The sequence below is a fragment of the Dama dama genome, chromosome 32 (genome assembly GCF_033118175.1).
Source record: "Dama dama isolate Ldn47 chromosome 32, ASM3311817v1, whole genome shotgun sequence".
Classification (NCBI taxonomy): Eukaryota; Metazoa; Chordata; class Mammalia; order Artiodactyla; family Cervidae; genus Dama; species Dama dama.
In genome coordinates, this window is record NC_083712.1 from 40,639,302 (window position 1) to 40,666,490 (window position 27,189).

At 37.7% G+C, this 27,189-nt stretch overlaps 1 protein-coding gene across 1 annotated transcript in view; it reads left to right on the forward strand.

Moving 5' to 3' along the window:
* LOC133050546 (disintegrin and metalloproteinase domain-containing protein 18-like) overlaps nucleotides 1-27,189 on the forward strand; it is a 106,460-nt gene that overhangs the window by 37,468 nt on the left and 41,803 nt on the right. The window contains exons 14-15 of the mRNA XM_061134788.1: nucleotides 13,640-13,735; nucleotides 20,560-20,758. Of these exons, the coding sequence (XP_060990771.1) occupies nucleotides 13,640-13,735; nucleotides 20,560-20,758 (295 nt within the window). The remainder of the gene's footprint in view (nucleotides 1-13,639; nucleotides 13,736-20,559; nucleotides 20,759-27,189) is intronic.

Below are 27,189 nucleotides of genomic sequence, written 5' to 3' on the forward strand. Positions count from 1 at the left end.
GAAAGATAAAATGAAGCAGCATAATCTAGGGCTAAATCTACACCATGTGAGCTTCCGCAGCTGCAGGCTACAGATAGACTGACAACTACAGCGTATGCTGACCGTGCTCGGCCATATTTCCTCAGCACTGATTATTCCTGCTGCATGTTTTTGCTTCATGTACCTGATACTTTGTGTTGTAGTGTTTGTTCTGCCCTCAAGAGTAGAATGCTTGGGCAGTTATCAAGGAGAACTTAATGCACTCAGGACTAGCAATCAGTCCTCAGATAATTAGGATTGTGGATAATGTCCCCAATTGTTTGCTCTGCATGAGGAAATTCTCTAAAGCATGCTCTGCATCAGAGTTCTACAAACTATAGCCAATGGACCAAATTCAACTGCCATTCCCTTTTGTAAATGGTACTTTATTGGGATGCAGCCATGCTTATATATTGGCATGTTGTCTATGGCTGTTTTTGTGCTATAACAGTGGAGTTGGATAGTTGCAACAGAAACTGTATGGCATAGCATTTCTACAAAACTGAAACTATTTGCTGTTTCATCCTTTACAAAAAATGTTTTCTGTCCCCAACTCTTTCATTTCCCAGAGTTACTTGTGGGATATTTTTTATTTTAATTTTTTATTTTGTATTGGATGATGGCCAATTATCAATGTTGTGATGGTTTCAGGTGAACAGTGAAGGGATTCAGCTACACACACACACACACACACACACACACATATATATATATATATCCATTCTCCCCAAACTCCCCTCCTATCCAAGCTGCCACATAACATTGGGCAAAGTTCCATGGGCTATACAGGAGGTCCTTGTTGGTCATTCATTTTAAATATAGTGGTGTGCACTGACAACCATAAGTTGGTTCTCTAAGTCTGTGAGTCTCTTTCTCTTTTGTGTGTAAGTTCATTTGTATCATTTCTTTTTAGGTTCTACATATCAGGAATGTCATATGATATTTCATCTTCTATGTCTGACTTACTTCATGCAGCATTGCAGTCTCTAGGTCCATCCATGTTGCTGCAAATGGCATTATTTCATTCTTTTTAATGGCTGAGTAATATCCCATGGTATTACAATCCCACTGCTGGGCAAATATCCAGGGAAAACCATAATTTAAAAAGATACATGCACTCCAATGTTTATTGCAGCCCTGTTTACAATAGCCAAGGCGTGGAAGCAATGTACAGGTCCATCGACAGAGAAATGGATAAAGAAGATGTGGTATATATATATATATATGCAATGAAATCATACTTGTGAGATTTAGCTTTATCTTACAGAAGCCATAACCAGCTCACAGATTTACATGTGTTGGCTTGCTTCCCTTCCCTAATATCCCGTGCCAGTGCTTTGGTGTAGGCAGAATAGACCTTCAAATACATCTGTTCTCAAATCCCTGGAATTTGTGGGTATGCAAATTACATGGCAGAAGGTAATTTGCAGAAGTAATTAAGCTTATGGACCTTAAAGAAGGGACATTATTCTGGATTATCTAGGTGGATCCAGTCTAAGCACATGAGCCCTCAAAAACAGAATGTTCTCCAGGTGAAATCAGAGAGCTGTTACAGAAAGGGGATCAAAAAGCCTTGGAAAGTGAGAGGGACTCAAACTGCTACTTCTGGAGGAAGACACATGGAAGAATAAGATGAAAATTTGGTATTTTCTTGGAGAAAAGACTAGCCCTTGGCTGATGGCGACCAAAGCAACTGGATGCTTATTCTCCAAATTGTGGTTTTACACTTGTGAGACTGTAAGCAAATAACCTGACCTAGTTTACCTATCTGAAATTCTGACCTATAGAAAGCATGAGAAAATTAGCTTGTGTAATTTTAAATTTGACCACTAAGTTTGTGGTCATTTGTAACAGCATGAGTAGGGAAATAATACACCTTCCAAATAAATTACTAACCTCCATCCTCATTGCAGGCTTTCCAGGTGGCTCAGTGGTAAAGTATCCATCTGCCAATAGAAGGATATGTGCGTTTGATCGCTGGGTTGGGAAGATCTCCTGGAGAAGGAAGTGGCAACTCACTCCGGTATTCTTGCCTGGGAAATCCCATGGACGAAGGAGCCTGGTGGGCTACAGTCGCAAAAGAGTTGGGCACAGTTTAGCACAACAAACAATTTTGTTGCTTGTGCTCAACAAAAGAGTTGAGCACAATTAAACCACCACAGTGACAATCCTTGTTTCAGAGTCTCTTTCTGGGGAAACTCAAAGCACATTAGCTGAATCAGAAATTGTCCTCAAGATTCTGGAGCTTCCCTGGTGGCTCAGTGGTGAAGAATCCACTTGTCAATGCAAAAGACAGTTTCCATCACAGATTCAGGAAGAATCCACATGCCACAGAGCAACTAAGCCTGTGCACCACAACTACTGAGTCTGTTCTCTAGATCCGGGTAGCTGCAACTGCCAAAACCTGAAGGCTCTAGAGCCTGAGCTCCGCAACAAAAGATGCTGCTGCAATGAGAAGCCTGTGCATCGCAACTAGAGAAAGCCTGCATGCAGCAGTGAAGACCCAGTGAAGCCAAAAATAATAAATAGACAAAATTTTATATATATATATGATTCTGAAAGTGTATTTCATGCTGGCCACATAGTAATAGGTACTCATGTACTCATGTCTGGAATTGGCACATTTGAATAGATGCACTTGAGAAACTTAAACCTCCAGATTCCTCAGAAGCCCCTGGGCTGTGAAGTTACTGCCCACCTCCTGGTGGAGCAGAGCATCACGTTGTGTATGGACCACAGAGACTTACATGAGATGGATGTCGCATAAGAGGAGGCCTATTCTTCTCAAGAGCTGTCTCTGCCTTCCCTTGTTGGAACCAGACCACCAGTTAGTGTCAAGTCTAAACACAGCCCAAGTGAAGACATACTCTCTGCTATGGAATAGAGAGGTTATTTCTTTGAATTGTAGAATTTGCTAACACGTGTGGGCAAAAACATGGAGAACATGCCAGGGAGGGATATCAAGAATGCTGGCCCCAAAATATTGAAATATAAGCCTAGGTAAGGTAGAGTTTATTGATAGGGGGATGCTGTCTAGTGAATTAGGATTTAATGTCTTGGTAGGGGACTTCCCTTGTTGCTCAGCTGGTAAAGAATCTGCCTGCAATGAAGGAGACCTGGGTTAGACCCCTGAGTTGGGAAGATCCCCTGGAGAAGGGAAAGACTACCCACTCCAGTATTCTGGCCTGGAGAATTCCATGGACTGTACAGTCCATGGGGTCGCAAAGAGTCGGACATGACTGAGTGGCTTTCACACTAGGGGACTTCCCAGGTGGCTCATTGGTCAAGAATCTGCCTGCAACGCAGGAGGTGCAAGAGAAGCAAGTTCGATCCCTTGGTTGGGAGTATCCCCTGGAGAAGGGAATAGTAACCCACTCCAGTATTCTTGCCTGGAAAACACCATGGACAGAGGAGCCTGGTGGGCTACAGTCCATGAGACTGCAAAGGGTTGGACACAACTGGGTGAACATGAGCATCCTTTCATCCAAGATAGCCTAGGGCCAGCCTTGATTTCCTGCTGGTTGGAGCTTTGAAGATGGGAAACAATCTGGGCTATAATAAATGAGGTTGTTATGCCAGGACTACCTTAATGGAGTAATAGAGGAAGAATAAAAAGTTGAGTAATGGTCATATTTTAATTAAAAAAACTAGCACCTAATCATTTGAGTGGCCCAGAGTGCACCCCTTTCACTAAAGCAATGAATAAGTGCATTTCCAAGGAGATTCCAACATTGCTGAAAACCTCAGTGGTAGCTTTCTTCTATAAACTAGGGTTGGTGACTGGAAGTACCATTATGGAGTTGGGCATTCAATGCCACTAGGGATTGCTGAATTCCAAAATAGCCGAGGCCAAGCAGCTGTGGTTAAGAGAGATCTGGGTGGTCAATGATGAGAGTCCTTGATGTATGTGGCTGAAAGCTAACAAGAGGTGAACAAAGGGATGTTGCCAAATATTGCTAATGGAAATTCACAATTCCTTGCTAAATTTATGCAACCAAGCCAGTTTCAGAGCCAGAGTTCATTGTTCAAGTTGAGGTTGAGATCCTACAGTGGCCCCAGTAAGGACACAGAGCAACAATTTCCTCAGTGATTCCCCTCCATAGTGACCTCCAGCTGTTTGCTGTAGCTGTTCACTAGGGAGACCCAGATCATTATAGAATGATGAATAGAGAGTCTTTACTCAAGAGGCTTACAAAGAGGACCCAAAACAACATCATGGGTAGCATAGGCATGTAGAGAATCCAGGTGGTACCTGGTATCTTTGGGAAAACCCATCTCAGAGTAGATCCAGTAGATTCCTTATCCTAACCTGTGGTCATGTTGCTAGTTCTTCTGTGACATATTGAGGAGACAATGAGAAGGTGGAAGATCCTCACCTGGGTTCCCCGATATGTGGAGTAAGAGCTACAAGAATAGGGAAGGATAAATGATAAAGGAAGAATAGGGAAGGATAAACCTGGAATTACCAGCATAGAAATTAGCAAGGAGAATGTGTTTTGGATGAAGAAATCAATAGGCAAAGCAGAAAGTAATTTGAATTACATTAAAATGAAATGTAATGAAAACCAAGACCATTGCAGAATAATTAGTTAGCAGATCTAACAGGGCTGATATCAGAAGACCCAAAACATCTTCATGGTCAACATAGCTTCTATATTCAAGCATCCTACACCCAAGTGCAAGTTCTTGTTATAAATAAATAAAATGGATAAGATTCTGCTAACATTAGTAAAGAAAAAAAATCAGGAATAACGGTACTTAAAGATGAGGCAACACTGTATGTCTTATAATATGACATGAAAAAATAGTAGGATGGCATCAAAAATATTGTACTAATAAATTTAACAACCAGGTTAAAATGAACAATATTTGTTAAAAAAAAAAAAAAGCAGCATTTACAATTGCACTAATCTCAAACACTAACAAAGTAATGCTAAAAGTTCTCCAACCTAGGCTTCAACAGTCTGTGAACAGAGAACTTCCAGATGCTCAACCTGGATTTAGAAAAGGAAGAGGAAGCAGAGACCAAACTGCCAGCATCCACTGGATCATAGAAAAAGCAAGAGAATTCCAGAAAAACGTCTGCATTGACTACACTAAATTTAGCCTTTGACTGTGTGGATCACAACAAACTGTGGAACAATCTTCAAGAGATGGGAATACCAGACCACCTTACCTGCCTCCTGAGAAATCTGTATGAAGGTCAAGAAGCAACAGATAGAACTGGACATGGAACAACTGACTGGTTCCAAATCGGGAAAAGAGTATGTCAAGGCTGCGTATTGTCACCTGCTTATTTAACTTATATGCAGAGTACATCTATGCGAAATGCCAGGCTGGATGAAGCACAAGTTGGAATCAAGATTTCTGGGAGAAATATCAATAACCCCAGATATGCAGATGACACCATCTTTATGGCAGAAAGCGAAGAGAAACTAAAGAGCCTGTTGATGAAAGTGAAAGAGGAGAGTGAAAAAGCTGGCTTAAAACTCAGCGTTCACAAAGTGAAGATCAAGGGATCTGGTCCCATCACTTCACAGCAAATAGATGGGGAAAAAATGGAAACAGTGACAGACTTTATTTTCTTGGGCTCCAAAATCATTGCAGATGGTGACTGCAGCCATGAAATTCAAAGATTCTTGCTGCTTGGAAGAAAAACTATGGCCACCCAAGCTGCTGCTTCAGCTGCTAAGTCACTTCAGTTGTGTTAGACTCTGTGTGACCCTATGAACTGCAGCCCACCAGGCTCCTCTGTCCACGGGATTCTCTAGGCAAGAATATTGGAGTGGGTTGCTATTTCCTTACCCATCTGTGACTATAGTCTAGAAAAAGAAAGTGAAGTCACTCAGTTGTGTCCGACTCTTTGTGACCCCATGAACAGTAGCCTACCAGGTTCCTCCATCTATAGGATTTTCCAGGCAAGAATACTGGAGTGGGTTGCCATTTCCTTCTTCAGACCAACCTAGGCAGCATATTGAAAAGCAGAGACATTACTTTGCCAACAAAGGTCTGTCTAGTCAAAGCTATGGTTTTTCCAATAGTCAGGTATGCATGTGAGAGTTGGACCATGAAGAAAGCTGAGCTCAGAACAACTGATTCATTTGAACTATGGTGTGTTGGAGAAGACTCTTCAGAATCCCTTGGACTGCAAGGAGATCAAACCAGTCAATCCTAAGGGAAGTCAGTCCTGAATATTCATTGGAAGGACTGATATTGATGCTGAAGCTCCAATACTTTGGCCACCTGATGTGAAGAACTGAGTCATTAAAAATACCCTGATGCTGGGCAAGATTGAAGGCAAGAGGAGAAGGGGACAACAGAGGATGAGATAGTTGGATGGCATCACTGACTCGACGGATATGAGTTTGAACAAGCTCCCGGAATTGGTGATGGATAGGGAAGCCTGGAGTGCTGCAGTCCATGGGTTCGCAAGGAGTTGGACACAACTGAGTGACTGAACTGAACTGAACAAAGAAAAACATGAGTAGAAATAAATACGTGAATAGTCTTATATATTTTAAGGAAATAATGTGCATAATTTTAAAACTTAGAAAAGTCCATACCAGTTGTCTTTACTGGTGAAATTAAAAAATTAAGAAATCATTCTGATTTTATGCAACATTACCTAGAGTATAGAAAAAAGTTATACACTGTAATTCATTTTTAAGGATAAGATAACCTTAATTAAAGGGCTTCCCAGGTGGCACAGTAGTGAAGAATCTGTCTGCCAATGCAGGAGTTGCAAGACATAGAGATTCTATCCCTGTGTCCAGAAGATTCCCTAGAGTAGGGAATGGCAAGCTACTCCTGTATTATTGCCTGGGAAAGCCCATGGACAGGGGAGGCTGGTAAGTTACAGTCCATGGGGTGGAAAACAGTAGGATAGACCTAAACACACACACACACACATACATACACACAAATCTGTGATAAAATATCTAATGAGACTATTTCAAGGATGGATTTATGTATGCTCATATTTCTTATGGTCACAGAATTCTCAGTAAAAGTTATAAACTGAATGTAATGACACCTGTACACACACACACACTAGCACACACATTACAGAATTTATTGGTTTATTTAAGGAATTCTAAAGTGTGATTATCTCAGTGGAGAAATAATAATCTTCTATTAAAAGGGAACCTACTGTATTATAAGGGAAGGTGTCTATAAAATCTTACAGTTAACATCATATACATGATGGTCTTTCTCTCTGAAGTCCGTAATGAGGCATGATGCCCCCTGTTGTCCTTTACACTTGATTTTGAATGTGATGCACTAGCCAGCAAAACAAAGCAGGACAAGAAAATATTTAACAATTGGAAGTGTAACTTCATTCCTAATAATATGATTGTGTACAATTAAGACCTGGAATAATCCAAGAATAAATTATAATTTGTATAAGTGCATTTATTAAGGTCATTGTTTACATAGTTCACAAAAATAAAGAGACTTCTTTATATCAGAAATAAATTAGAAAAAGAAATTTTAAAGCACCATTTACAACAGAACTAAGAAACGTGAAATGTTTAAGAATGTGTCCAGCAAAAATATGTGCATGACCATGGAATTAAAAAAAAACTGCAAAGCTTTGTTAGGAGGAATCATGGAAATATTTAACAAATTCAAAAAGAATCCTAATTGTAAGACTGGAGGAATTGATATTGATGAGATAGTGATTTCTCTTCAAATGTATCATTTCCAGATGCAATCCCAATGTGTATGAATTCATCCTCAAACAAATATAGAGTTATAAACTAGAAGGGGATTTTACTAGCTTTTCAGAAAATTGTGTATATTCTACTTTTTTACTACACCAAATTTGAAAAGTGAAAATTTCTAATAGTTGCATTGTTAGTTGTAAAACCAAAATTAGTGGATTATTTGTATCCTATTATGCTAAAACCCACTGGTCTATATCACACTTCAAGTGTACCTTTTGCATGCATATAATCTTCTAATTTCTGGTGCTGTTTCACTGAATTATGCAGTTTCTAAATATTAATATTTTTCATTATAAAATACCATAACCTTATATTCATTAATATAATCACTAATGTCATCAGAAAAGTAGTGGAAAAATGAAACCTCTATGGATGGTAAAATTTTCCAAAATCCTAGTTTTCACTTGAAAGATTCAGATTTAGTTGTTTTCCTTGGAGTAACAGGCATACTCACTTTTAAGAAAACATCTGCCAAATACCAAAGCCTGAAAAACCGTGGTTTGTCTGTCAGTTGTTCTCTCAAGTAAAAACACTTTCTGTGGTAAATGTGACTAGTCAATCTGTAATGCAAACAATCACAAAAGTGTTTTCCTTGAGAATCTATAGTAATGGAGACTATACTGTGATTATGCATAAAAGGTGCTTATGAATGCTCTCCGTTTGTCACACAATATTAGAGGAATGTTCAGAGGTTAAAATTCAACAAATTTAGTAGTTTTTTACTTCTTTACCAAAGACCTCCTTAAATGAAGCTGTTGAGCACATGATGGTGAATAATACAATGACCAAAAGCTTTGATTTAAACTAGACCTCCAGCAGTTTCATATACAATTGCTTTTACCCGATCAATGCAAATATTAACACAATATAAAAGACAAATAAAGTCTAACTATTATTAAGAATTTGTTGACCTTATAGACACCACCAAAAATATTTTAGAGATCTCCCAAGATCTGCCAACTGCATTTGGAATGCTTATAGTTTGAACTAGTTGGCAGATAATAAACATAAAAATTTTAACTAATTTTAATAGTAAAGAAAAATTCAGTATTATGAAGTCACACACACAAACACACACTGTAGTCTAGCATAACAAACCTAGATGCAAGTTTTCTATGATAAATATTGACAAGTAAATCCATGGTAAAGAATCCGCCTGCAATGCAGGAGACCTGGGTTCGATCCCTGAGTTGGGAAGATCCCCTGGAGGAGGGCATGGCAACCCACACCAGTATTCTTGCCTGGAGAATCCCCATGGACAGAGGAGCCTGGTAGGCTAGAATCCATGAGGTCACAGAGTCGGACATGACTAAATGACTAAGCACAACTTGCATACACAATCAAAAGAAAAGTCTGCCCAATTGAGGTTTATTTGGAAGAATGCAAACTAAATTTATCCATGTGATTATTATACTAAACAAAGAAATAAAAACATATCACAACTGATTGAGGAAGAATCTTTAACACTAAATACTCCTTCTTCAAAAATGTACTTCAGAATAAAATATAGTATCAGTTTTAAGAAACTTTCTAGCAGTAATTTATAAAAAATTTAATATATAAAGTGACTCATTAGAAGCAGATCCATTATATTTGATAATAAAAAAAGTGTTATTGCTGTTAGTGTACAATAGTGAAATACCTGAGACAAAGAGTAATAGTCCTTATTTTTTAAAAGTCAATAAATAAAGAATGAAATAACAAAGGCATGTTTACTACACTCTTAAAAAAAACAACTATGTAACAAATAGGTGTAAAGTTAATGAGTTCTTTCCAATACATTGAAAGTATAAATGATTTAACAAAACTGAATGACACACAGAAATTGCAATAAATAGATAGCTGTTTCTTTTAAAGTCAAATTGCATTCAATTTACTCTTTATTAAATCCAAATCAACATACCCCTTTTAACCTGAAAGTTACTCTCCTGCAAAAGCAGACCATAAATTTTATCTAGAAATATAAGTTAACCAAGTGCATGAATCTATTTTAATGTTTTGGAACAATGGCCATAGGACATTAAATATACATACACACATACATAAAAGGTGATAATGGCAAAAGAACAACAAAATAACATTAGAGGAAATAGATGGTTCATGGCTTGATTATTGCTGCATCACCAGCACACAGAATAGTATCTGATATATATTCCAGGCTCAACAAACATTGTTGATTGAATGAATGCATGGATAATGTAATTCTCATTATAATAACATAAGATGTGTGCAAATGGGTGAGGAGTGACTCTTTAATACATTTGAAATACCCCATTAGCAGCAGTGTTACTTGGAAGGTTTATTCCAAAGTTTTCTTAAAGAGAAGTAGGGAAGAATATAAAGGGACTTTTGATGTTTTAAGCATTTTTATAGACTGTACTCCATTAAAGTTATTTAAAAATAATGGTTATATTTCTCTGTGCTCTATAATATATCCTTGTTGTTTATTTATTTTGTACATAGTAGTGTGTATCTCTTAATGCCCTTATCTTACCCTTACTTCTCTTCCCTTTGCTACCTGGTAAGGAAACAGTGTCAGACTTTATTTTTTGAGCTCCAAAAATCACTGCAGATGGTGATTGCAGCCATGAAATTAAAAGACGCTTACTCCTTGGAAGGAAAGTTATGACCAACCTAGATAGCATATTAAAAAGCAAAGACATTACTTTGCCAACAAAGGTCCGTCTGGTCAAGGCTATGGTTTTTCCAGTGGTCATGTATGGATGTGAGTTGGACTGTGAAGAAAGCTGAGCACCGAAAAATTGATGCTTTTGAACTGTGGTGTTGGAGAAGACTCTTGAGAGTCCCTTGGACTGCAAGGAGATCCAGCCAGTCCATCCTAAAGGAGATAAGTCCTGGGTGTTCATTGGAAGGACTGATGTTGAAGCTGAAACTCCAATACTTTGGCCACCTCATGCGAAGAGTTGACTCGTTGGAAAAGACCCTGATGCTGGCAGAGATTGAGGGCAGGAGGAGAAGGGGACGACAGAGGATGAGATGGCTGGATGGCATCACCGACTCGATGGGCATGAGTTTGAGTAAACTCCGGGAGTTGGTGATGGACAGGGAGGCCTGGCATGCTGTGATTCATGGGGTTGCAAAGAGTCGGACACAACTGAGTGACTGAACTGAACTGAACCACTAGCGGTGGGCTTTCCTGATGGTTCAGTGGTAAAGAATCTGCCTGCCCATGCAGGAGAGGTGACTTTGATCCCTGGGTTGGGAAGATCCCCTGGAGAAGAAAATGGAAACCCATTTGAGTATTCTTGCCTGGGAAATCCCATGGACAGAGAAACCTAGATGGGTGAGAGTCCATGGGGTAACAAAAGAGTTGGATACAACTTAGTGACTAAACAACCACCCCTAACTGTATGTTTCAGTTTTGCTCTGTCTGTCATGTGTTTTCTCTCAGATTTTTCATATGAATGACAACTACAAAGGAACATTTTAGAAAATGAGTTCATTTTGGGGTAATTTTGCCTTACAAAATATCAAGCCATACTACGAGGCTGTTAAATTCAGCTCACTGTGATATTGGGCTATTGGCTTAAGAAATGAAACATCTGTAATCAAAATGGATGAAGGAAAAATAGTAAAGCCACTCTTTAAGCAAGGCCCTCCACTTTATTTCTGAGAAGGGTAAAACCTGAATATTGTCCAAGTTACAATAGTGACCAAACACCCCCTTTTCCTGGCCAATGAGTATTTCCTGCTTCTTTACCAGTTTCAACCCTGGCGTTAATACTGTCTTTATTCTTGTGTTTGTGTGTGCCCATTCTCTCGGTTGTGTCAGGCTTTTTATGACACCACGGACTGTAGCCTGCCAGGCTCCTCTGTCCATGAAATTTCTCAGGCAAGGATACTGGAATGGGTTACCATTTCCTACTCCAGGAGATCTTCCTGACCCAAGGATCAACCTGTGTCTCCTGCATTTGACAGGAAGATTCCTTACCACTGTGCCCCCTGGAAAGCCCCTTTCTTCTTCTAGATAAGAATTATTAAAATACCCAATCATAGATGAACTCCTGGTTTCTGACAGCATCTAGTCTTGCAAAGTCCAGACTCTTTAAACCCTCTCAAATTACCTAAGCCTCAATCCTCTAATTACATACTCTCATGGAGGTGTATACAGTTCCCCATGGTATTTGTTTTCCTTTGCAGAAACTATTAATAAACCCAGCTTGTTCAATTCAGATGTGTCCCAGGTCGATTTTGGGAGAATAGCATTGGCACCTATATTTTTGTAAATATCTCCCATTTTATACAAGTGTAAGCTCTGTTTTTGCACTGACACACATATGCAGGTGTGTGCATTTATTTATTCCTATATTCACATATACAGTTATGAGTAATAAATGCTAGAATAAATATCCCACAAAATATGGAGGTGTACATTTCTGGAAAAAAGTATGTAAGTTTTAAAAAGCAATAAAATATGAGTAAAATATTGATAATATAGTCTTGGCATGTTGGAGGTCTTGGTAATGAGATATAAAATGCAATCATCATAAAGGAAGAAGAAAGTTGCAAATTACAAGAAATGACAGACACCATTAATAAGACAAACAATAGAGTTTAAGGAAAAGTTATTAACATAGGAGAAAAAGAGTAGTCAGAGATTTTTAAAAAGCCACTCCTATTTAAAGGGGGAAAAAGGAAAATGAATAAACAAAAATCCTTATGCAAAATGATGAAAATTGTGAGAAGAAATGATTATTCATAAACAAAATTTTACAAAATGCGAAATCATATTCAAAAACACTAGTAATCAGAGAACTAATAATAAAAATAAGACACCGTTTGCAAGTTACCTTGTTATAAATTAAACTGATTTCTCATAATTAGTTTTGACAAACATTGTTTGGTCATGCATCCTTATTTCCTTTTCGTGAAAGAATATATACATGCACATACACTCATGTAATGATATTGAACTTTGGAACATTAAACACTTAAATAGAGTACAGAAAAAAGTTACATGCTCTAACTCATTTTTTAAGGATAAGATAACCAGTGAGAAACTCAGGAAACTGCAGAGTATGATCACAACTTCAGAGTTTACTCCATGTTTTCTATATTAGTTCTATGATGGGAATATTTACAAATGCATATCTATTCACATAAACATAAGAAAAATTAGAAACATTTGAAAAATTTTAAATGAAGAAGAATCTTATTAAGGACAAAATCTTTAAAACTTGATTTTTGACTAAATGGAAGATATTTAATTTTACAAGTTTTTAAGAATATAAAAACATTAAAGAATATATAAATTATATAAATGCAATGCATTTAATTGAAAAATATTTGGTTAACATTATTTAAAATTATCATCTAATTTGAATAAGAGTTGACTGCCATTTACTTTGTAAAAATATATATGTCAAAATATCCTTTTTTCAATGTATTTCCATTATAGTAAAATGTGGCACATGACTCCTATATTAAATAAATTTTTGTTATATATATATAACCTAAGTTTCCTTTAGCTTTATTCATAAAGGGAAATTTTAGTAAACAAGTCACTAAAAAGACAGCTGGGAAGTTTTCTTTTGGAAATTCAAATGTTACATTTCCATTTTCATGTTGTATTTATGTCCAGGTTATTTCCAAATTAATTATAATTTCCATGTTATAACTCCAATTTATTAATTACCACATATTTTAAATATTGAATGCAATGATCAACTGTTATTTTAGATATTATTGATTTAGTTCTTATAGTTGCATGTGCCTTTGAGAATTCTAGAAATAGTAAAATAATAAAGCTTCACTAAACATAAATATATTACATAGTTGAAAAGTTGAATACAATAGAGTACCAAGTAGAAGCTGAGAAACAAGACCTATTAAGTGGTGGAACTAAAATGGTATTTCTTCTTATGAAATTTTAGGAATGTCAGTTTAAGAATTGCTGTGATTATAATACATGTAAACTGAAAGGCCTAGTAGAGTGTGCTTCTGGATCATGCTGTACGTCAAAATGTGAGGTGAGTTTCCAATGTTTATGTTGATGATTGAACTGTGATAATAGAATGCTGTATGAATTGAATTAATGCAGAATTGACAGACTTCGGAAAAAAATTCAGGGGAACAAAGCAGAGAGTGCAGAAACAACCATGGACATTAAGGACAAATATCATGAGATAAAGAACACATCTAAGGTTAGTACTGATTCTTCCATTATGTTGAAACCTCAGTTTGCCATCTTCTGATTTATCTGATAAAGAGTAGAATAAACATATACACTCCTATACAAAAAAAAAAAAAAAAAAAACACGAAAATCAGCTCTCAAAGCAATTGTAAATTCAAATGACTAACGGAAAAAATATAACAGGCATAGCAGACAAAATGTGAAACAAAATGTGTGAAGGTGAACGTCTCCGAGTTGTGTCAAACTCTTTGCGACCCTGTATAGTTCCTGTATCAGTTCAGTTCAGTTCAGATTGGGTCAGAAGCTAAGTCATGTCCAACCCTTTGCGACCCCATGGACTGCAGCACGCCAGGCCTCCGTGTCCATCACCAACTCCTGGAATTGACTCAAACTCATGTCCATTGAGTTAGTGATGCCATCCAACCATCGTATCATCTGTCCTCCCCTTCTCCTCCTGCCTTCAATCTTTCCCAGCATCAGGGTCTTTTCAAATGAGTCAGTTCTTCGAATAACATGGCCAGAGTATTGGAGTTTCAGCTTCAGCATCAGTCCTTCCAATGCATAGTCAGAACTGATTTCCTTTAGGATGGACTGGTTGGATCTCCTTGCAGTCCAAGAGACTCTCAAGAGTCTTCTCCAACACCACAGTTCAAAAGCATCAATTCTTTGGTGCTCAGCTTTGTTTATAGTCCAACTCTCACATCCATGCATGACTACTAGAAAAAACATAACTTTGATTAGATGGACATTTATCAGTAAATTAATGTCTCTGCTTTTGAATATGCTATCTAGGTTGGTCATAACTTTCCTTCCTAGGAGCAAGTGTCTTAATTCATGGTTGCAGTCACTACTGCAGTCATTTTTGAGCCACCAAAAATAAAGCCTGTCTCTGTTTCCACTGTTTCCCCATCTATTTGCCATGAAGTGATGGGACCAGATGCCACAATCTTAGTTTTCTGAAATGTTCACTTTTAAGCCAATTTTTTCACTCTCCTCTTTCACTTTCATTAAGAGGCTCTTTAGTTCTTCTTCACTTTCTGCCATAAGGGTGGTGTTATCTGCATATCTGAGGTTATTGATATTTCTCCCAGCAACCTTTATTCCAGCTTGTGCTTCCTCCAGCCTAGAGTTTCTCATGATGTACTCTGCATATAAGTAAAATAAGCAGGGTGACATTATACAGCCTTGATATACTCCTTTCCTGACTTGGAAAGAGTCTGTTGTTCCATGTCCAGTTCTAACTGTTGCTTCCTGACCTGCATACAGATTTCTCAAGAGGCAGGTCAGGTAGTCAGGTATTCCCATCTCTTTAAGAATTTTCCAGTTTGTTGTGGTCCACACAGTCAAAGGGCTTTGGCATAGTCAATAAAGCAGAAGTAGGTGTTTTTCTGAAACTCTTTTGCTTTTTTCATGATTCAGTGAATGTTAGAACTTGATCTCTGGTTCCTCTACCTTTTCTAAATCCAGCTTGACATCTGGAAGCTCACAGTTCATGAACTGTTGAAGCCTAGCTTGCAGAATTTTGAGCATTAGTTTGCTAGCATGTGAGATGAGTGCAATAGTGTGGTCGTTTGAGCATTCTTTGGCATTGCCTTTCTTTGGGGTTGGAATGAAAAGTGACCTTTTCCAATGCTGTGGCCACTGCTGAGTTTTCCAAATTTGCTGGCATATTGAGTGCAGCACTTTCACAGCATCATCTATCAGGATTTGAAATAGCTCAATTGGAATTCCATCACCTCTACTAGCTTTGTTCACAGTGATGCTTCCTAAGGCCCACTTGACTTCACATTCCAGGATGTCTGGCTCTAGGTGAATGGTCACACCATCGTGATTATCTGGGTCATGAAGAACTTTTTTGTATAGTTCTTCTGTGTATTCTTGCCACCTCTTCTTAGTATCTTCTGCTTCTGTTAGGTCCATAACATTTCTGTCCTTTTTTGTGCCCATCTTTGCATGAAATGTTCCCTTGGTATCTCTAATTTTCTTGAAGAGGTCTCTAGTCTTTCCCATTCTCTTGTTTACCTCTATTTCTTTGCATTGATCACTGAGGAAGGCTTTCTTATCTTTCCTAGCTATTCTTTGGAACTCTGCATTCAAATGGGTATATCTTTCTTTTTCTACTTTGCCTTTCACTTCTCTTCTATCCACAGCTATTTGTAAGGCCTCCTCAAACAACCATTTTGCCTTTTTGCATTTCTTTTCCTTGGGGATGGTCTTGATCCCTGCCTTCTGTACAGTGTCACAAACTTCCATTCAAATATCTTCAGACACTCTGTCTAACATATCTAATCTCTTGAATCTATTTGTCACTTCCACTGTGTAATAATAAGGAATTTGATTTAGATCACACCTGAATGGTCTAGTGGTTTTCCCTACTTTCTTCAGTTTAAGTCTGAATTTGGCAATAAGGAGTTCATGGTCTGTGCCACAGTCAGCTCCTGGTCTTGTTTTTGCTGACTGTATAGAACCTTCTACATCTTTGGCTGCATAGAATATAATCAATCTGATTTTGGTATTGACCATCTAGTGACATTCATGTGTAAAGTATTCTCTTGTGTTGTTAGAAGAGAGTTTTTGCTATGACCAGTGCATTCTCTTGGCAAAACTCTTATTAGCCTTTTCCCTGCTTCATTCTGTACTCCAAGGCCAAATTTGCCTTTTACTCCAGGTATTTTTGACTTCCTACTTTTGCATTCCAGTCTCTTATAATGAAAAGGATATCTTTTTTGGGTGTTAGTTCTAGAAGGTCTTGCAGGTCTTCATAAATCCATTCAACTTCAACTCTTTCAGCATTACTGGTCAGGGCATAGACTTGGATTACTGTAATATTGAATGGTTTGCCTTGGAAATGAGCAGAGATCATTCTGTAGTTTTTCAGATAGCATCCAAGTACTGCATTTCAGATTCTTTTCTTGACTATGATGGCTACTCCATTTCTTCTAAGGGATTCATGCCCACAGTAATAGATAGGTCATCTGAGTTAAATTCACCCATTCTAGTTCATTTTAGTTTGCTGATTCCTAAAATATCGATGTGTACTCTTGCCATCTCCTGTTTGACCACTTCCAATTTGCCTTGATTCATGGACCTAACATTCCAGGTGCCTATGCAATATTGCTCTTTACAGCATCAGACTTTACTTCCATCACCAGTCACATCCACAACTGGGTGTTGTTTTTGCTTGGCTCCTTCTCTTCTTCTTTCTGGAGTTATTTCTCCACTGTTCTCCAGTAGCATATTTAGCACCTACCTACCTGGGGAGTTCATCTTTCAGTGTCCCATCTTTTTGCCTTTTCATACTGTTCATGGAGTTCTCAAGGCAAGAATCCTGAACCTTGTCTGTACCAGGCCCTGTATATTCCATGGAATTCTCCAGGCCAGAATACAGGAGTGGGTAGGTAGCTTTTCCCTTCTACAAGAGATCTTCCTAACCCAGGGATCGAATCCAGGTCTCCCACACTGCAGGTGGATTCTTTACCAGCTTAGCCACAAGGGAAGTCCAAATGTGTAGGGCAGTGAAAATACAAAGAATCCTCACACATTAATGAATCAAACTTGAGTCACACACCACACACACACACACACACACACACACACACACACAGTGGCAAATGGAGTACCCAAGCAATTTACAGCAATGAAAATTATAAATGTTCAGTGTGTGCACTGATCACCTGCAGTAATTAATATAAACACAAATAAAATGATAACACAATATTATAGAGCAGTTATCCAATAGTAATTTTAAAAGCAATGCCAGATATTATCTAAGGAATGGGACTAAAGATATTTTTTGCAGAGTGGTTTTGGAAATTTGAATTACTTTAATCCCTTTCCTGAGCAATTTTTGCATATTTTGTATAGAGTATAAATTATTAAGTTAATTGATCATTATGAGTTTATGTCTTACATATATACCCTAGAAACATGACCATGTGTGGAAAGCTCAGGGGAAAAAAGCTTTAATTACAGGATATCTGACTCTTTGCAATCCCATGAACTGCAGTGTGCCAGGCCTCCCTGTCCGTCACCAACTCCCAGAGCTTGCTTGAACTCATGTCCATTGAGTGGGTGATGCCTTCCAACCATCTCATCCTCTGTTGTCCCCTTCTCCTCCTGCCTATAACCTTTCCCAGCATCAGGGTCTTTTCTAAGGAATCAGTTCTTCACATCAGGTGGCTAAAGTATTGGATCATCAGTTTTAGCACCAGTCCTCCCAATGACTATTCAGGATTGATTTTCTTTAGGATTGACTGGTTTGATATCCTTGCAGTCCAAGGGACTCTCAAAAGTCTTATCCAACACCACAGTTCTTAGCATTATGCATTTGAGCTTCATTTATGTTGTGTTTATCAGTAAGTCATTCCTTTTTTATTGTTGAATAGTATTACAAGCAATACTAGGATGTACCACAGTTTATTAATACAGTTCCCAGTTGAGGGCCATTTGGTTCATTTTCCATTTGGGGTGGTGAAAATACAACTGCTATAAAAATATTCATAAGCAGATTTTGCATGAATATTAGGATTTCTTTCACTTAGATAGCTATAAATGAAATTGCTGGTTCATACAGTAAGTGTATATGGAGTTTTATAGGAAATTGTAAACATATATTCCAATCTAGCTATACTATTTTGAATTCCCAGTAGCTATTTATGAGCCTTGCAATTGATCTGCAAACTAAATATAGACTCTAAAACTGTACAACATGGTTTGATTTTTTTCGTTGCTACTGGTTTATTATTTAACCTTAAAAAATCATTTTACTATTAATAGTTTCTCTGAGTTTACAGATGGTTGATCAATCAGAGTTTCGTTTCATATAATACACCACTTCATGTATAGAGATGAACCTTGTATAAAAGAACATCTCTCACATATTATAAACACAAAATATTTTGTTACTTGTTTTGCTTTTTTAGAGCAAGTAAGATGAGGAAAACAGAATTTTGCAATTAACATCTTTTATTTCATTTCTGGATCTCTTTATTTCCTTCTGTAAATTTCTGCTCACTACCATACTCCTTATATCTGAAGACTTCCCTTTACTATTCCTTGTAATTTCTATCTGCTGAAATCAATTCTGTTAATTATTATTTTCCTGGGCAAGTCTTTATTTCACAGTCGTTATTGAAATATACATTTCCTAAAAATGGAATTCTGGGTTGAAAGAGTTTCTTTTCCATACAGTCCTTTATAAGATGCCATTTCATTCATTTATTGCTCATCTTTGTCTCAGTCTGTTAAATATTAAGTCAATGAAACTAGATTGTAGAGTGTGTGTGTCACTTTAACATGCATAGAATGTCTGGCCATGGTGAACTTCATCATAGGAAGCAACGATGCCTGATTAAGTCAACAGGGAATAAAGATGTGATCATAAATGTACTCTTTATCTGAGCTATACAAAGAGGACTTTTAGCTCACAAATGATAAATGTAATGGTGATGATGACAACAATGATAATAGCTACTCCATATATGGTTTACCATATATTGTTCAAAGCACTTGTTACATTAATTCAGTTTAATACTTACAAGAAACTTACAAGAGAATGATTATTATCCCGTTTACAAATGAGGAATTATGTGTCTCATTCACACAAATAGGTTAGTAAACATCCAAGTAAATATTAAAACCAGGAAGCTTTTTTTTAAAAATTTCTTTTATATCAGACTACAGTTGATTTACGATGTTGTACTAGTTTTGGGCATACAGCTAAGGGATTCAGTTATACAAATTATATATGCATAATTATTTTCCCATTCAGGTTATTACAGAATGTTGAGGAGAGTTCCCTGTGCTATACAGTAGGTCTTTGTTGGTTATCTATTTTAAATATAGTGGTGTATATGAAACCAGGGAGTTTGTCTCCTGGTATCTATCTCCAAGAAGAAAATGGTAGAGGCAATGTTTCTCCAATTTTGAGGAGCAAGTATGTTTCTTCTGTCTCCATCCAAATGCTGGTTAGTCTGGTGGTTTTTTGATGTAAAACATAAAACTCTGGTGGAGGATCCTTTTAGCCTTTGAGACAGTTACTTTTCCTCAGGCTTCATCACGAATACTCTGCTTGCCTTTTCCTTTGGAGAACTCAGCAGTAGGGCTCTGTAATCCTCTCTAGTATCAATATGGTAAGTTCCCTACATGTGAACCGTCAAGTTGCAAACTGTCAAACATGACAAATGTGCATTTGCTTCCCCAAGGAGCCAGAACCTGTGCTATTAACACCAAGTATGATTGAAATATCACCCTCCATCTCATTCCTGATGATCCTTCAGCTCTACCATCTCTCAGCTGGTCTCCCTCCTCCAGTCAGTAATTCTTGCCTATTCACTCGATGCCAGCCCCTGGATACCAGCTGTTGTGCTGTACTACTGTACTTTCCAAGACATTATAAGATTTAAAATGTTTATTGCTTTTTTATGTATTGTTTATGTGAAAAGGACAATAAATCTCTTACAGTATGGCGCCATACAGCCAATTGTGTTAGTTAAGTACCTAGGCTAACTTTGTTGGATTTATGAACAAATCAGATTTCCAAATGGAGTAGAATGCGTTGATATGTAGGGGACTCGCTGTAATCAGGCACATTTCATTTTCTCTTCAGTAAGAAATTGAGAATAGTGACCCATGGAACATGGTTTTCATTTTCCTCCTAGATATCAGTAGCAGGCACTCCCTGTAGAAAGAGTGTGGACCCGGAGTGTGATTTTACCGAGTATTGCAATGGGACTTCCAGTAATTGCATTCCTGACACATATGCCATGAATGGCCAGTTGTGCAGGTCGGGGACTGCGTATTGTTACAATGGACGATGCCAAAGTACTGACAACCAGTGTGCCACGGTATTTGGAAAAGGTACTGCTCTTTTTTAATATATTTCTCTTTTTCTTGTGTTTGATGAAGCAGTGAAAATTAATAATTTTACTAAGCTTCAATTTCTGGGTACATATCTTCTTAATATTCTGCATGATCCTTGCAGAGGATATTTAAAGCACTTGCATACCAGAGGACACAGTAAAGCACTTCTGCAACTGGTTGATTTGTGAACTGAACTAGCCACTTTTGACATGGAACACCATTTTTACTTAAAATAATGATTGAGACAAATGATGTTGATTAAGAGTTGGGTATTTGGAAGACATCAAAAATGAAAGAAGTGAACATGTCATTTCAAGGAAAATAATTGGCCAAATCTGCTGCTAAGGACAAAACTCAAAACTTTTCAACTAAAACTTTGGGTTTTAGAAACGTTATCTGCCTCTGTGACTTGACAGCTTCCCCCCACACTTAAAGTTACGTGTAAAAATTTAAATTAAAATTAACATTAGTATTGGAGCTTCTCTGGTGGCTAAGAGGGTAAAGAATCCACCTGCAATGCAGGAGACCTAGGTTTGATCCCTGGGTGAGGAAGGTGCCCTGGAGTAGAACACGGCAACCCACTGCAGTATTCTTGTCTGGATAATTCCATGGACAGAGGAGCCTGGCGGGCTACAGTAGATGGTATGGCAAAGGGTCAGGGACAACTGAGTGACTAACACACACAATATTAGTATTAATATGATTGTTACCTCGAACTCTTTATAAGTAGATTGCTTATCTCCATTTTGTTTCCTTTTTCTTCTGGGGAACATATTCCTTCTTTGCCTCATTTTGCCTGATTCTCTATTTACATTCCTATGTATTGTGTGGGTTGGGGGCTTCTCAGGTGGCGCTAGTGGTAAAGAACCCACCTGCCAATGCAGGAGACGTAAGAGATGCAAGTTCAGTCCCAGGGTCAGGAAGATTCCCCTGGAGGAGGGCATGACAACCCACTCCAGTATTCTTGCCTGGAGAATCCCATGGACAGGAGCCTAGCGGGCTACAGTCCATAAGTTTGCAAAGAGTCGGACATGACTTAGCATGCAGCACACTTCAGGTGGGCTGATTTCATTTTATAGCGCACTTTCTATGGAACCCAGCAGCACACTCCTCTCCATTCTCCAGAGCTGTGTGCTCAATGGGTACCCTTGATGTGGACTGCAGGGCCTGCAGGGTCCTGGGTCTGCTGTGGGCCCACTGATGGGAGGTACCAGGTCCCAGGGCACCTGTGCAGGAGGCTGGAGGGTCCTGCCTTGTATATTTATCTTAAATTTGGATCCCTCTCTAGGATGTAATAGATATCACACAACTCCAGAAGTGGAAGGACTGAGTCACAAGGTCAGTGAAGATTAAATTTGAATGAATGAAGATTAGTTTTTGTAGGAGTATTTCAGATTTTCAGGATAGTATTGTACATTCCTTTTCTTATGCTTTGATTTTTGCTTTGGATCTTAGTTTCCTGGTCAAAAAGATCCATATTTACAGCTCAAATTAGGAGCTATATTTATGTATATAGAGATTGGAATGGCAAGTTAAAGATTCCAAAATTTTGCTGAACTTCCTCTTACTTTACCATTCATTACCTAATTTTAATGGCCTGAAACTTAAAAAGTTCAGAATGAACTTCATTCTGAAAACGTAGAATCCTATTTCCTCACTGAAGAACTGATAGGGTAACAGTAGTCTCAGGCACCTGTTTAAAATTTGTTTTCATACTTCACTTTTTAAACAATTTTGGAGAATAATTCACATGACTAGTACATATATCCCTCCTTTTCAGACAGTGGTTTTTCATAATACCCCACTATGATTTTATGGTTTTAAAGAAGTAAATTAAATTTAGAATAGATCAAAATTACTCAGTGACATTCAAATAAAATCATTTGCTAATTGAGTAAAAGTAGCAGAACACCAAATTTCAGTTATTTGTCCAGTTATTTGTCCAAATTACACAGTATCTGGCTCATGTTGTCTTCCTAATTATTTTTTTTTAATTTCATGTAAGCTTTTTTTTTTTTTAATCTTCCTAATTATTTGAAACTTATCTTTAGTAACAAGTTTCAGGTTAGGTGGCAACCAAAATTCCAGAGCTACAGAGCTTTCATCTCACATGAATCACAGATCAGTGCTATTTTCTCTATGCTGTGTTTTCAAGATGTTGCTTTTTACTTGGTTCTTTGTTTTTATTTTTAAAGTGCTCATTTGTATTTGAAAATATTATTCGTCTTTGCCACAGTAACTTTTGACCAATGTTTAATGCATCACTTAAAATGAAATTAAATAATTTACTTATTACTTACTTACTCTCTGTAGAATCCAGTAATTAGAATCTAGGACAAGATCCTTCTATATTTTTAAAATTTTTTCTATAGAGAACCAACAGTTCAATTTTATTCAGAGCAAAGAAAAAGGAAACTTTTGATCATACTAGAAGAAACTGAGCCATAAGTTTGGAATCTCTACTGAAACCACACATGCAATGAGGACAAAATTCTGCTAATACAGTTGATTCCCTGCTGCATTTGTTGTCTGTTTCTCCATTGCAATTATAAACAAAACAGTGCAACTAGTATTTGGCACACAATTTCACTTTTCTTCACATGGCTGGTTCACTTTGCATACCTGGGTTTCCCCTTCTTCAGTAAAATCATTTATGATATTCAATGTCTTTCAAATCTCTTCAGTTTTCCCCTTGATCATATTGACAACAGCCTTGCAGATCAAGCAAATCTTTGATTTCTAAGTAGTTTGCTGCCAATGTAAGATCAAATCATGTTCCTTGGTCAACTTTCAGGAAGTTGTTCAGATATTCAGAGATATCATCTGTTCATTTTTCTTTGTTCTCATTGTCCTCAGGATGATGAGGATTGTCCTTGTGATGGGTGTGGCACTGAATGACCATTTTTTGTTTGTTTTTTTAAATACTGTTGCATTAACATTTGACAAAGGGGCAGGATTATCATCTATTTCATCATCTATTCCCAAATTTGCCTTTAGTGACACTTGGATAGCTTTCACTCTCTTTTACTAGTGACCATAGCATAGTTTTCTTTCAACATGTACTTGATGAACAGCAAATTCCAATTTGAATGATAGTCATAGATTGTTTTGCAATTTTAGCATCAACTTTGATTATCTATCAGACCTCTGTAACCCCTACCTCAAAAGCTTGGCTTCGTCTCCACAAAGCAGAAATGGGGGACTGGCTGTCATACTCCCTGGACTGAAAGAGTCCTTCCCACATTCTTTTTAATTAAATGAACCTTTAACACCAAACCGAGTTACTTAACATTTGACATCTTCTTGAGTTCTAATGAAAACAAGGATGCTTAGTAAAGACGTAACCACTCGTGCATTTCCTCTTGGAATATACACTCTAATATCTCCACAAAACTTATTCAGTTGGGTAAAAAAATCAATCTTCTGATGTAGTTTATTCATTTCTTCATTCATTTATTCATCTTCTATTCATTTAATTCAGACTTAAATTGAAAAAAATAGGAAAAACCATTAGACCATTCAGGTATGACCTAATTCAAATTCCTTATGATTGTACAGTGGAAGTGAGAAATAGATTTAAGGGATTAGATCTGATAGACAGAGTACCTGAAGAACTATGGACGGAGGTTTGTGGCATCATATAGGAGACAAGGATCAAGAACATCCCCCAAGGAAAAGAAATGTAAAAAGGCAAAAATGTTGTCTGAGGAGGCCTTACAAATAGCTGTGAAAAGAAGAGAAGTGAAAGGCAAAGGAAAAAGAAAAGATATACCCATTTGAATGCAGAGTTCCAAAGAATAGCTAGGAGAGATAAGAAAGCCTTCCTCGGTGATCAATGCAAAGAAATAGAGGAAAACAATAGAATGGGAAAGACTAGAGATCTCTTCAAGAAAATGAAATATCAAGGGAACATTTCATGCAAAGATGGGCACAAAAAAGGAAAGAAATGGTGTAAAATAAAGAAAGCAGAAGATGTTAAGAAAAGGTGGCAAGAATTCACAGAACTATTCAAAAAGATCTTCAAAACTCATAATCACAATGATCACTGACCTAGACCAGACATCCTGGAATGTGAAGTTAAGTGGGCTTAGGAAGCATCACTATGAACAAAGCCAGTGGAGGTGATGGAATTCCAGCAAGTTGAGCTATTTCAAATCCTAAAAGATGATGCTGTGATAGTGCTGCACTCAATATGCCAGCAAGTTTGGAAAACAAAGCAGTTCCCGCAGGGCCAGAAAAGGTCAGTTTTCATTCCAATCCCAAAGAAAGGCAATGCCAAAGAATGCTCAAGTTATAGCGCAATTGCACTCATCTCACACGCTAGCAAAGTAATGCTCAAAATTCTCCAAGCCAGGCTCCAACAGTATTTGAACCATGAACTTCCAGATGTTCAAGCTGGATTTAGAAAAGGCAGAGAAATCAGAGATCAAATTGCCAGCATCTGTTGGATCATCGAAAAAACAAGAGAGTTCCAGAAAAAATATTTTACTTCTGCTTTATTGACTATGCCAAAACACTTCACTGTGTGGATCATAACAAACTGTGGAAAATTCTTAAAGAGATGGGAATACCAGACCACCTGACCTGCCTCTTGAGAAATCTGTATGCAGATCAAGAAGCAACAGTTAGAACTGGACACAGAACAAAAGACTGGTTCCAAATAGGCAAAGGAGTACATCAAGGCTGTATATTGTCACCCTGCTTATTTTACTTACATGCAGAGTACATCATGAGAAGCGCTGGGCTGGAGGAAGCACAAGCTGGAATCAAGATTGCCAGGAGAAATATCAATAACCTCATATATGCAGATGACACCACTCTTATGGCAGAAAATGAAGAAGAACTAAAGAACCTCTTGATGAAAGTGAAAGAGGAGAGTGGAAAAGTTGGCTTAAAATTGAACATTCAGAAAACTAAGATCATGGCATCTTGTCCCATCACTTCATGGCAAATACATGGGGAAACAATGATAGACTTAATTTTTTGGAATCCAAAATCACTGCAGATGGTGACTGCAGCCATGAAGTAAAAGACGCTTGCTCCTTGGAAGGAAAGTTATGACCAACCGAGACAGCATATTAAAAAGCAGAGACATAAAAATAAATAAATAAATAAAAAGCAGAGACATTACTTTGCCAACTAAGGTCCATCTAGTCAAGGCTATGGTTTTTCCAGTAGTCATGTATGGATGTGAGAGTTGGACTATAAAGAAAGCTGAGCACTGAAGATTGATGCTTTTGAACTGTGGTGTTGGAGAAGACTCTTGAGAGTCCTTTGGACTGCAAGGAGATCCATCCAGTCCATCCTAAAGGAAATCAGTCCTGAATATGCATTGGAAGGACTGATGCTGAAGCTGAAACTCCAATACTTTGGCCACCTGATGTGAGGACCTGATTAGTTTGAAAAGACCCTGATGCTGGGAAAGATTGAAGGCAGGAGGAGAAGGGGACAACAGAGAATGAGATCATTGGATGGCCTCACCAACTCAATGGACATGTGTTTGAGTAAACTGTGGGAGTTGGTGAATGACAGGGAGACCTGTCGTGCTGCAGTCCATGGAATCACAAAGAGTTGGACATGACTGAGCAGCTGAACTGAACTGAACTGAACTGATTGATTTACTCGGTTCTTATCTAGAGCAGACATTTTTTTTTTTTTTTTTCCTTGTTGTTGTTGCCAAAAACTATAGGGCAAAAAGCAGTTCCTATAGTAGCCTACTATATGAGACATACAGATTAACAAAAATTGCTTACATTCTGCATTATTTCTTTAAGTAAAATTAAACTTTTAAAGCATCTGTAGAGTCAATCATATTCATTATATTTGCCAACTAAATATATATATATATATATATATATATATATAATATATATAAAGTGAGAATGTATGTGCACAGGGCTGATAATATTCAAGTTGGACACATGTGCATGGTTACTGTACTCACAGATCTTAGAGTCAAGAGACAAAGACAGTAAATACATACACACCAAAGAAACATAAAGCTCCTAATTGTACAAAGTGCAGTTAAAGGAAAGAAAATAGAATGTTGAAAGGAAAACCAGTTGTAGTGGATAAGAAAAATACTGCTGAGTGTCATCAGAGGGCCTCCAGCTGTCAACTCGCCCACTTGTTCTCCACAGCTAGCTAGTCGTAGTGGGTGAAATCTTTGCTGGGCCTGCATCTTAGTTTGATTTCTTCTCTGCTCCCTCCTGTTGCTTTCCTCTCACTTCCCGATGGTCTGGATGATCTGATCACTAATAGTTTACCTATTGTACCTCATCCAGAGGCTGACTTCTGGAGGCTCCAGCCACTAACTCTTGTTACTGACAGCAGTGTGAGAAAATACAAGATACATTTTCAGAATGACATAACTCACTAACAGGTAATCGATGAACACCTCATCACTGGTGGAAACTGACAATGTGCTC